The 12,739-nt window shown below is 43.0% G+C and overlaps 1 protein-coding gene across 1 annotated transcript; it reads left to right on the forward strand.

Moving 5' to 3' along the window:
* Nucleotides 1-3,699: 3,699 nt before the first annotated feature.
* On the forward strand, nt 3,700-11,851 carry LOC120049100 (probable polypeptide N-acetylgalactosaminyltransferase 8). Its single transcript, XM_038995343.1, has 11 exons — nt 3,700-3,850; nt 8,398-8,641; nt 9,093-9,259; nt 9,396-9,579; nt 9,662-9,859; nt 10,064-10,178; nt 10,359-10,544; nt 10,880-11,017; nt 11,178-11,273; nt 11,428-11,592; nt 11,717-11,851. The coding sequence occupies exons 1-11, from the start codon at nt 3,700-3,702 to the stop codon at nt 11,849-11,851; spliced, it is 1,779 nt and encodes a 592-aa protein (XP_038851271.1).
* The last annotated feature ends 888 nt before the right edge of the window (nt 11,852-12,739 follow it).

A 12,739-nucleotide genomic window follows, 5' to 3' on the forward strand; every position in this document is an offset into this window, starting at 1 on the left:
TGAGAGGTAAGTCCATCCATTTACAAAGGTCACCCTCCACCTTTTGCAACAAACTGGCCAGATTGAGTTTATAGAGGTTGTTCAGGTGGGCGACCATCTAAAAGGCGACCATCTAAAAGGAAACTTGTGCTTGATGGTAGGATGGTCAAAGACAGACAACGGTAAGATTTCGCTTTTATCAAAATTGACCTTATATCCAGAGAAAGAACTATAACACTGTAGTAGGATCTGCAAGTGAGAGAGGGAGTGTTCTGGGTTTGTTAGAAATAAGATAAGGTCGTCCGCAAAGAGTGATAATTTATGGGTATGGGGGCCCATCTCAAAGCCATGTATGTCAGGGCACGTTCTAATAGCCTCAGCCAACGGTTCGATGGCGAGGGCAAAGAGGTGGGGGCTAATTGGGCAGCCTTGTCTGTTCCCCCTATAGAGAGGGAAAGAGGAGGAAGTAATCCCATTGGTAGCAATCCTAGCTTTAGGAGATTTGTAGAGTGATTTTATCAAATTTACAAACACAGTACCTAAACCAAACTTTTCCAAGACGCGAAAGAGGTATGGCCATTCAACCCTATCAAAGGCCTTTTCAGCGTCGAGGGAGACTGCGACACTAGGTATTTTGTTTTTGTTAGCAAGGTGAATTATATCAAAGAACCTTCTGAGATTATTGGAGGACAATCTATTAATTATGAAGCCAGTCTGATCTGGGTTGACCAGCAGGGGAAGACATGACTCCAGTCTCTTAGATAGCATCTTGGTGACCAGTTTACAATCTGTGTTAAGGAGAGAGATTGGTCTATATGAGGCGCACTTTAGTGGATTTTTCCCTTTCTTGTGGATTACAGTAATCACTGCTTGAGAGAAAGACTCTGGAAAGCAGTTGTCTTCCCTGGCTTTTTTGAGTACCTCCATAAGGTAGGGGACCAACAGCTCCCTAAATTCTTTATAGAACTCTGGAGGGAAGCCATCCTCCCCAGGAGATTTATTAGAAGGTAAGGATTTAATGGCCCCCAACAATTCAGGAACTGAGAAGTGTTCACTCAGGCGCTTGCTGTCTTCCTCTGACAGGCATGGGAGGTTGAGAGAGGAGAGAAAGGAGTCGATCTCTGACAGATCATTGCTTGATTGGGAAGTGTAGAGGTCTTCATAGTATTTCTTAAAAGTATTATTAATTTCAGTAGGGTCGAAAGATATCTCATTAGTAAGAGTTTCTATAGCATTAATTGTCCTCTTACTTTCCTCTGCTTTCAGTTGCCATGCCAATACTTTGTGAGCTTTCTCTCCAAGCTCGTAATAACGCTGTTTTGATTTAGTGATGGCCCTCTCAGCTTGATATGTGTTCAGAATATTATATTTCAGTTTTTTATTTACCAAAAGCCTGTATAGATCTTTAGTCGGGCCTCTTTGGTAGGTTTTCTCTAGCTCTGAGATTTCAGATTCAAGGGCACTCAGTTCCGCACCGTGTTTTCTCTTCAGCCCTTTAGTATAGGAAATGATCTGTCCCCTCAGATAGGCCTTCAATGTGTCCCAAAGAATGAAACTGTCAGGAGCGGAGGGTTTGTTTGTCAAAGTGAAAATATTGATCTGCTCTTTGATGAATGCACAAAATTCAGGTTGCTTTAGGAGTGTAGAATTTTGTCTCCATCTATATGCTCCATTTACCTTGGTAGGAATGGAGATTGATAATACCAGGTGAGAATGGTCACTAAGCAATCTGGGGAGATACTCGACATCTAACACTCTATGAAACAGTTGTGTCGATAGTAAAAAGTTGTCTATGCCTGTGTGTGTCTTGTGTGGGTGTGAATAAAAAGAGTAGTCCCTATCCTGTGGGTGCAACTGTCTCCAGATGTCTAGTAAATTGAGATCTTTCATGAATGACATGGTGAGCTTGCTGGCTTTGGTAAGAAGTGAGGGATTATCAGAGGACCTATCAAGAACTGTATCTAAACAAAAATTAAAATCTCCACCAACCAGTAACCATCCTGGGGGTGCTTGAGCAACCTGAAGGAAGACATTCTGAATAAACATATGGTCATCGAAGTTAGGAGCATAGATATTCAATAGGGTCCAAGACTCTGAAAACATATGCCCCTGCACCAAAACAAACCTGCCAGAGGGGTCAGAGATGGTGTTGTTGACGCAGAAGGGGATGTGTCTACTTATCAAAATTGCAGTTCCTCTTGCTTTGGAGTTAAAAGAGGACGCAAAAACTTGTCCTACCCATTCCCTCTTCAATTTCTTGTGTTCACTGGCTGTAAGATGTGTTTCTTGTAAAAACACAATGTCAGCCTTTAATTTCTTAAGGTATGTATAGACTCTCTTCCTTTTAATCGGGCTGTTAAGACCTTTTACGTTGAATGTGACATATTTTAGTGGATTAAGCATGCAAGTTTGATGTATCTCATAATTGCCTAGTTAATCATAGTTGATGTATTTTTCAGGACAAAAGGCTATAGAGGTAAACATTTACAAGGTAAACATTCATGGGCAAATATAAGTGACTGCGCTTCAATGCACTTTTCCTCAGAAATGTGCACTGTGTTTTATACAGTATGTATATGACAATTTGCTAATTGTCACATTGACCCAAACTCCAGGACCAGAGACAGTGAGTGATTGACAGCCTAGGGGAGGCGAGTAGACGAGAAACTCACACCCACTGAGTGCCAGCCAGCCAGGTATGGTGCACCTCAGCTACAGTATAATGGGAATATTTAAGATGACTAAAGTTCATATTTAATTTACAATGATCAACACAATGTTTAACATATTTGAAGTTTGTGTAACAAATGTGATTTCCAGTGTTCTGTTTGTAACACTCGGGTTGATGGTCACTAGACTAGAGGCTGTATGTTATGGATTAAACTCATAACTGCTGATAAGGTTGACGCCAGACTGGAGGTACAAGGACAGAGGATACACTGATTATTATTATATTGTGTGAAACAATGTGATTCTGTAGCTGCTGACAAAGTCACTGCCTTCTGTTTTGACTTCCTACAAGCCTGTCGGGATGGTGTTTACAGAACAGTTGTACGCTGATTAGGATATAAGGGTGTTCTCAGAGAAGGCCAGTTACATTTACATTTAAGTCATTTAGCAGACGCTCTTATCCAGAGCGACTTACAAATTGGTGCTTTCACCTTATGATATCCAGTGGAACAACCACTTTACAATATCCACTTTACACTTTACACACTTTACACTTTACAATATCCACATATCCCTACCGGCCAAACCCTCCCTAACCCGGACCCGGACGACGCTAAGCCAATTGTGCGTCGCCCCACGGACCTCCCGGTCGCGGCCGGCTGCGGCAGAGCCTGGGCGTGAACCCAGAGACTCTGGTGGCGCAGCTAGCACTGCGATGCAGTGCTCTAGACCACTGCGCCACCCGGGAGACTAGTTAGATGTGTTCTCTGCTTCTGGGCTGGAGTTTTCTCCCTGTTGCAACTTGTAATAAACCAAATAGACTTTTGATTGACTATCCTCGACTGCTCTTCTCCTTTGTCTCTTCTCCTTTGTTCACTTCTCCTTTGTTCAATTTCTATTACATCACCCCTCCCTCCTTTCAGGCGAACCTGATTCTCAGTGAGAGAGTGAAAGAGGAAGGCCATCCTGTCTGTATCCCCAGACTGAGCGCTTACACTCAGAGGGATGATGCGGCTAGGCTGGGTCCGAGGGCTGGCCCCTTTGCTGGCCATGGCTGCTGGAATACTCTACATCACATCCATTAAGCGGGAGGTTCATTCTCATGGGGAGAGACTGCAGAGGGCCCATCAGAATGACTCGTCCAGGGGCCAGAACATGCTCAAGAGGCTGGAGAAGATGGAGGCTCACATCGAGAAGCTGTGTAAGTCTCAATCTCCTTCATTTAACTGTGACTTACCTGGAAGGGAAATGGCAGTAGCTCTGTCCACGTACTGTACCTGGACTGCAGTCTGCCACTGTTCTAGATGGTAGGGCAGATTTAGAGGGGAGGATTTGAGAATACATTAGAATCTAGCCTAAACCTACATGTAGAGTTGATCCCAGAAAGTTATTTCACACTTCACAGTGATTATTGTAAAAGGGAATTTGTACCCAGTTAATTAAAGGGTTTAAATAAACTAATAAAGGATTAAATAAAATATGCCCATAATAATTTTAGATTGTTCTTTAATCCTGTATACTGTTGCTTGCTGAACAACATTTGTTACATTTTGATCTACCATCAGTTACTTCAAGGTAATTCTCCAAGGCAGAGCAAACATTGTTAATCTTTTTTTAAAACACACATGCAAACAGTGACTGAAGCTCCTAACCAACTGTGCTATTTTGTTCGTTTTTCTGTGTTGTTTGAAACGTATTTCTTTACTTATTTTGTACATAATGTTGCTGCTACCGTCTCTTATGACCAAAAATAACTTTTGGACATCAGAACAGTGATAACTCACCTCGAACTGAACTAAGTTTTTTTCTGTAACAAGTCTGACTCGAAGGATACACTGCTTTCTCGGAAACGAGTCCAAGTCCCAGTAATTTGCGTGAAGAAAAGGAGAAAAAGGGGGCAGAGGTCGGGCAGCCTTCTGTGAATTTGTAGGTGAGTGAGTAAACCTCCACTACCATCTGTTCTATTGGCCAACGTGCAATCATTGGAAAACAAAATGGATGATATACGATCAAGACTATCCTACCAACAGAACGTTAAAAACTGTAAAAACGGATAATATAGAGCTGGCGGGATTTTCCATGCATCGGCAGGACAGAGAACCTACGTCTGGTAAGACGAGGGGCAGCGGTGTGTGTCTTTTTGTCAATAAATGCTGGTGCGCGATGTCTAATACTAAAGAAGTCTCAAGGAATTGCTCGCCTGAGGTAGAGAACCTTATGATAAGCTGTAGACCACACTATCTACTAAGAGAGTTCTCATTATTCATAACCGTCTATTTACCACCACAAACCGATGCTGGCACTAAGGCCGCACTCAACGAGCAGTATAAGGCCATAAGTAAACTAGAAAATGCTCATCCAGAAGCGGCGCTCCTAGTGGCCGGGGACTGGAAATAGGGGGCGCCATTTTCACTTCTGAATAAAATCGTGCCCAATTTAAACGGCCTCGTACTCTGTCCTAGATCATATGATATGCATATTATTATTACTATTGGATAGAAAACACTCTGAAGTTTCTAAAACTGTTTGAATTATATCTGTGAGTAAAACAGAACTCATTTGGCAGGCAAACTTCCAAACAGGAAGTGAAAATTCTGAAATGGGTCTCTGTGAAAGGCATTGCCTATTCAATTGCCTTGTATTTATGGATCTGTATGCACTTCATACGCCTTCCACTAGATGTCAACAGGCAGTAGAACGTGGAATGAAGTCTCTAGCCTTTTCTGGGTCCGGATGGGACTCGTTGGAGTGAGAGGTCAGCCATATTGGTAGTACCTGGCTACGCACTTGGGTTTGTCATATCGTTTTCTGCAATGCGTTAGGTAGACACGAAGAAATGCTCCGTCTGGGACGTTATTGAATATATTTCTGAAAAACATCCTAAAGATGGATTATCAACTGAGTTTGACCAGTTTATTCGACTATTATTATGACTTTTTGAATTTTTTGTTCATGCGTAAAATCTTCATGGACACGTGAGTTACACCATGCTAGCCAAAGTTGCTAATTCGACAGAAGAAATGGACATTCTAAAACAAAACAACGATTTATTGTGGAACTAGGATTCCTGGCACTGCATTCTGATGAAAGATCATCAAAGGTAAGGGAATATTTATGATGTTATTTCGTATTTTTGTAGACTCTTTGGACTCCAACATGGCGGAGAATGGCTGAGCGCTGTCTCAGATTATTGCATGCTGTGCTTTGTACTAAAGTCATTTTTTTAAATCTAACACAGCGGTTGCATTAAGAACCAGTGTATCTTTAATTATATATGCAACTTGTATTTTTCAGCAAAGTTTATGATGAGTTTTTCTGTTAGATTACGTGGCTGTCTAAAATTTCTGTTGGATGGATTCACAAGATGTTTATCTTTCATTTGCTGCATTGGACTTGTGATTTCATGAAATTATATTATATGATATCCCTGTGGCGCTAGGCTAGGCTATGCTAGTCAGCGTTTCTGATGAGGAGGATCCCGGATCCGGGAGGGGGGGTCGGTAGAGGTTTTAATACAGGCAAACTTAAATCCATTTTACCCAATTTCTACCAGCATGTCACATGTGCAACCAGAGGAAAAAGAACTCTAGACCACCTTTACTCCACACAGAGCCGCATACAAAGCTCTCCCTCACCCTCCATTTGGCAAATCTGACCATAATTCTATCCTCCTGATTCCTGTTTACAAGCAAAAACTAAAGCAGGAAGTACCAGTGACTTGCTCAATACGGAAGTGGTCAGATGACGCACATGTTACACTACAGGACAGTTTTGCGAGCACAGACTGGATTATGTTCCGGGATTCATCCAATGGCATTGAGGAGTATACCACCTCAGTCATCGGCTTCATCAATAAGTGCATTGACGACGTCGTACCCACAGTGACTGTACGTACATATCCCAACCAGAAGCCATGGATTAAAGGCAACATCTGCATCGAACTAAAGGCTAGAGCTGCCGCTTTCAAGGAGCGGGACACTAATAAGACGAACCATGAAACAGGCAAAGCGTCGATACAGGATTAAGATTGAATCCTACTACACCAGCTCTGACGCTCGTCAGATGTGGCAGGGCTTGAAAACTATTACGGACTACAAAGGGAAACCCAGCCGTGAGCTGCCCAGTGACGCGAGCCTACGAGACGAGCTAAATGCCTTTATAATCGACTCACGTTGGTAGCCATAAAGTGCTTTGAAAGGCTGGTCATGGCTCACATCAACAGCATCATCCCGGATACCCTAGACCCAATATAATTTGCATACCGCCCCAACAAATCCACAGATTACGCACTCCACACTGCCCTTTCCCATCTGGACAAAAGGAAGACCTATGTGAGAATACTGTTCATTGACTACAACTCAGCGTTCAACACCATAGCGCCCACAAAGCTCATCACTAAGCTAAGGACCCTGGGACTAAACACCTCCCTCTGCAACTGGATCCTGGACTTTCTGACGGGCCTCCCCCAGGTGGTAAGGGTAGGCAACAACACGTCTGCCATGCTGATCCTCAACACAGGCGCCCCTCGGGGGTGCGTGCCTAGTCCCCTACTGTACTCCCTGTTCACCCATGACTGCGTGGCCAAACACGACTCCAACACCATCATTAAGTTTGCTGACGATACAACAGTGGTAGGCCTAATTACCGACAATGATGAGACAGCCTATAGGGAGGAGGTCAGAGACCTGGCAGTGTGGTGCCAGGACAACAACCTCTCCCTCAATGTGAGCAAGACAAAAGAGCTGATCGTGGACTACATCAACAGGGCTGTAGTGGAGCGGGTCAAGAGTTTCAAGTTCCTTGGTGTCCACATCACCAACGAACTATCATTGTCCAAACACACCAAGACAGTCGTGAAGAGGGCACGACAACACCGTTTCCCCCTCAGGAGACTGAAAAGATTGTCACATTGGCATAGGTCCCCAGATCATCAGAAATGTATATGGCTGCACCATCGAGAGCATCCTGACCAGTTGCATCACCACCAGGAATGGCAAATTCTCGGCATCTGATTGTAAGGCGCTAAAGAGTATAGTGAGTATGGCCCAGTACATCACTGGGGCCAAGCTTTCTGCCATCCAGGACCTATATACTAGGTGGTGTCAGAGGAAAGACCAAAAAATGTGCAAAGACTCCAGTCACCCAAGTCAAAGACTGTTCTCTCTGCTACCGCACGGCAAGCGGTTCCCGAGAGCCAAGTCTAGGACCAAAAGACTCCTTAACAGCTTCTACCCCCAAGCCATAAGACTGCTGAACAATTAATCAAATGGCCACCCGGACTATTTACATTGACCCCCCCCCCCATTTGTTTTTACACTGCTGCTACTCACTGTTTATTATCTATGCATAGTCACTTTACCCCTACCTACATATACAAATTACCTCGACTAACCTGTATCCCCGCACATTCACCCAGTACCGGTATCCCCTGTAAATAGCCTCGTTACTGCTATTTTATTGTGTTACTTTTTATTATTTTTTACTTTAGTTTATTTGGTAAATATTTTCTTAACTCTTTCTTGAACTGCATTGTTGGTTAAGGGCTTGTAAGTTAGCATTTCATGGTGAGGTTGTACCTGTTGTATTCATACCTGTTGTATTCGGCGCATGTGACAAATAAAGTTTGATTTGATTTGATTTTAAATGAGATCATGCTCTGTTTGTATCAAAAGGAGTGACTCATGTTGATTCTGGCAGCCTTAAAACATTTATTACAATGTGATGAACAGCTGTCATGTGTGTCCACAGTGAAGACAATCAACGACGGGATCAGTCTGAAAGAGGGGCAGGCTGTGAAGGCTCCCGAGGTCAAGGAGAGGAAGGTGGTGAAGAAAGTGTACCCCAACTCAGCTCTGTTTACAAGCTGGGGTGATGAGCTCTCAGAGGAGGAGCAGAAAGAAGCAGAGGGGCTGTTTCAGATGTATGGATACAATGCCTTCCTGAGTGACAGACTACCCCTGAACAGGGAAATCTCTGATACTCGCGATCCTAAGTAAATCATTTTCCTCATCTCTCCGCCACCTCAACACAGCAAATGATGGATCCGCTGAAAACTTCTGAATTCTAACCACAGTCTGTTGCATTGCGGCCATCCGAGGTCAATTCCATCTTCAGCACTGTGAATTCAATTTGAGCAATTGTGACCTTAGAACTAGAAGGTTCTACCTGTAAAAAGATGATTCTAAGATGCAATTTTTATCATGTATTATTTTAAACTCAACAACATGGATTGGGGTTTTAGAGTACTATATAGGTAGAAAACATTGAACAGAACAAGTCTATGTCAATAAATACATTTTGACAGAAATGCAGATAGAACCTTATAATTCAAAGCTCTCGCAATGACTATTGAAGTTGACAATAACTTGAAGAGTGAAACAGCAGCTTTGGTGAAGTGAATGAATGATATGAGGTGGACCAAATGTTTTTGTTGTGCCTGTTAGATGTGCTAATCACCAGTATCCCCATGACCTGCCCACCATCAGCGTGGTGTTGATCTACTTGGACGAGGCCCTGTCAATCATCAAGAGAGCCGTCCGCAGCATCATAGACAAGACCCCCCAACGCCTGCTCAAAGACATCATACTGGTGGATGACCACAGCTCCAATGGTTTGCCTAATTGGTCAATGCTTCTCACCGCATAGAAACATTTCAAAGTATATTTGGTAACATTTAGATTGAACGTAGGTGTGGCGTTCAACTTTCGTTAGTGTATCACTGATTTGCAAAGTGTCTGCTTTCACAGAGGATCTAAAGGAGAAGTTGGATGCCTACATCAGCTTCATCCATGAAGAGCGTCCCGGCCTGGTGAAGAGAGTGAGACACTCAGAGCAGCTCGGTCTCACACAGGCCCGCCTCTCAGGGTGGAGGGAAGCTACAGGAGATGTGTTGGCCATCTTGGATGCCCACATAGAGGTCCATGTGGAATGGTAGTCTAAATGAAATATCGCAGTGAGACTTTTTGAACCCCCCCCTCAAAATGGTGTTTTGACTCTGTGTTTGTGTGAACAGGGCTGAGCCTCTGTTAGCTCGCATAAAGGAGGACCGCACGTTGGTGTTGACACCGGTGTTTGACAAAGTCCATTTCGATGACTTGACCGTCACACGCTATGGGCCTGCTGCAGATGCCTTTGACTGGGCCCTGTGGTGTATGTATGAGTCCTTCAGACCTGAGTGGTATGCCTTGAAAGACGAGTCACAGCCAGGAAAGTGAGTTGTTCGTGATTTCATCATCGGATGATAGTCCAGTTTCACAAATCTGTTTGAATAGACGATAAGGAAAGCACAGCATTGGGAGGAAAATCTTACCTAATATTTACAACTGGATTATTATTTTGCGTTATCTATTCATTAAAATGAATGTCACTTCTCCCAATGTGGAATTGACCATGATTTGTCCTGTATGTTTGTCAGGAGCCCCTCCATTATGGGCACACTAGTGGTTGATCGCCTGTTCTTTGGGGAAATTGGTGCTCTGGATGGTGGTATGAAGATCTATGGAGGTGAAAATGTTGAACTGGGTATCCGGGTAAGCCCTTCTGCTACAGTTTCTAAATGAATGTTTGAAATCATAGCAGACTCGTGTTTGCAGAATTACTTTCTGTTCTTGAGTCATTCAGTCTGAACAAACCAATCTACATCCAACATCCAGACACTTCAGTCCATATCATTAAACTCTTCCTTCTCTCTTGGTGTTTGGTGTGTCTAGGTGTGGCTATGTGGTGGAAGTGTCGAGGTCATACCTTGTTCTAAAATAGCCCACATCGAGAGGGCCCATAAACCCTATCTCCCCGACCTGAGCATTACAATGAAGAGGAATGCTCTGAGGGTGGCTGAGGTCTGGATGGATGACTACAAACATAATGTCAACATTGCCTGGAACATCCCACTGAAGGTACTGTACACAACAAACCAATCAAAAAGTAGGTTTTGTTCAGCTGCTCCTATAGAATAGCAATGATTGCTGTTTTGCATGCCTTGTGTTTGAAAATAAGTAGACTACACAGTCAATATTATTTAAAAAATGGTCTATTACTCAATGCCATAATAAAGATCATAGGATCTATGTAAAATGATGGCGGTAAGTGTCACGTTCCTGACCTGTTTTCTGTTGTTTGGTATGTGTTATTTGGTCAGGGCGTGAGTTTTGGGGGTAAGCAAAAGTGGATAGTAGGTGGATTGCTCACATGGCCTGTGTTTCTGATTTAGAAATCTTCTTTCTCACCACAGAATCATGGCATAGACATTGGGGATGTTTCAGAGAGGAAGAAGTTGAGAAAGAGGCTGAACTGCAAACCCTTCCAGTGGTATCTGGATAACGTGTATCCCATGTTAGAGCCCCTGGGTGACTTGCTTGGTTATGGAGTTGTGAGTGATGCTAAAATGTTACAGTTTCTGGAACTTTTTCCTCACAGACTGTGTTTAGTGGCATGCAGGGCATCCTTTTGTCAATAGGATGCAGGGTCATAAATCAGGATAGGAATCTGCACTTTTATAACCGTTTAATCTCTGTCTATAAAATCAACAGCTGGTCAATGACCAGAAGACGGATCTCTGTATAGATCAAGGCCCAGTTCCGGGGAACACACCTATTTTATATGGATGCCATTATTTTGGTCCACAGGTTTGTAGAAACATTGCTTAGTACCTTAGAATTTAACTAGATGTATAATATGGTTCATCCCATGGCAGACTTGCGATTCAATCCATGCCACAATGGAAAGTACTATCAATACCACAGACTCAGAAAAGCCTAAATATCTATACTCTCTGTCCAGAACTGTTATCATCGAGCCAGTGGGGAGATCTACATTGGAGGCATCAAGTCTCATAAGTACGACAGTAATCGCTGTCTGGTGGACACTGGCACTCGAACCCCAGGACTGTATGAGTGCAAGGTGAACAAGCAGAAGGGATTCCACATGCTCTGGGACTTCCAACAGGTAAGCACTCTAACATGATTTAGGGAAGTTGATGCTTATAAATTGTTGGAAACAACGTTGATGTCTTTGACTTTTTTATTTATTATTGTGATGCTGTACAGTAGAATGCTGCTGTGTTTTACAGGGAAAAGCCATCCAGAACAGACAGACAAAGAGATGTCTGGAGATTGCCCCAGGGGAGGACACTCCCTACCAGCTCATCATTCAGGAGTGCAGTGGGCAGCACTGGAACATACAGAATCTGATTAAAGACTTCTGATACACTGAGATAGTTAGGCCTACCAGAGACAATACAAGTGGGAAGGTGGTATTTACCACATACGACTGGTAAAAGTCCACTTGAACGTCCCTCCAACTGGTAATTACTAGTGGGAAACTCGTCTATCTTCCCTGAGCTCCGACTTCTCCCACATGCTGACCTCTGACGTCACCTACTAAGGAAATTACTTTTTTAACAGCATTTTCAGCAGATTCAATGCAACAACAAAACATTCTTTACAAAAATCTATCTAGAAATATGAACATTATAACATTATAATTTAACAAACATGATAGCTGTACTCATAGTTTGGTTGACGCAACTTGTTGGCCATTAGCCAATCGGCGTTTCTCAGTGAGTTCAAAGCACTGTGAATGCATCCAACTGGTATTTATGATTTCACAGCAGGTAATTACAACCTTCCCACTTTGTTATGAACACAGCATTATTCATCATGCTTTGAAAATCCTATCTTAGTCAGCAGTGAGATGACTGTGATCTTAGTGAGCTGTTGGTTGTACACAGTGGCGACGCGTCATTCAGGGCAGGTGTTTGTGCCCCCCCCCCCCCCTTTTAGCTAAAAAATATAACATATACAGTACCAGTCAAAGGTTTGGACACACCTACTCTTTCAAGGGTTTTTCTTTATTTTTGATATGTTCTACATTGTAGAATAATAGTGAAGACATCAAAACTATGAAATAACACATGGACTCATTTAGTAACTAAAAAAGTGTTAAACAAATCAAAATATATTGTATATTTGAGATTCTTCAAAGTAGCCACCCGTTGCCTTGATGACAGCTTTGCACACTCTTGGCATTCTCTAAAACAGCTTCACCTGGAATGATTTTCTAACAGTCTTGAAGGAGTTCCCACATACCCCCA

Source organism: Salvelinus namaycush, chromosome 6 (genome assembly GCF_016432855.1).
Source record: "Salvelinus namaycush isolate Seneca chromosome 6, SaNama_1.0, whole genome shotgun sequence".
In the NCBI taxonomy this organism is placed as follows: Eukaryota; Metazoa; Chordata; class Actinopteri; order Salmoniformes; family Salmonidae; genus Salvelinus; species Salvelinus namaycush.

Excerpts from the sequence above, each read along its gene's own strand:
- LOC120049100 (XM_038995343.1), top strand. The coding sequence starts at position 3,700 with ATGGCTGCTGGAATACTCTACATCACATCCATTAAGCGGGAGGTTCAT. Across the intron at positions 9,860-10,063 it reads GACGAGTCACAGCCAGGAAA|GAGCCCCTCCATTATGGGCA; the intron begins GTGAGTTGTTCG and ends TATGTTTGTCAG. Across the intron at positions 10,179-10,358 it reads ATGTTGAACTGGGTATCCGG|GTGTGGCTATGTGGTGGAAG; the intron begins GTAAGCCCTTCT and ends TGGTGTGTCTAG.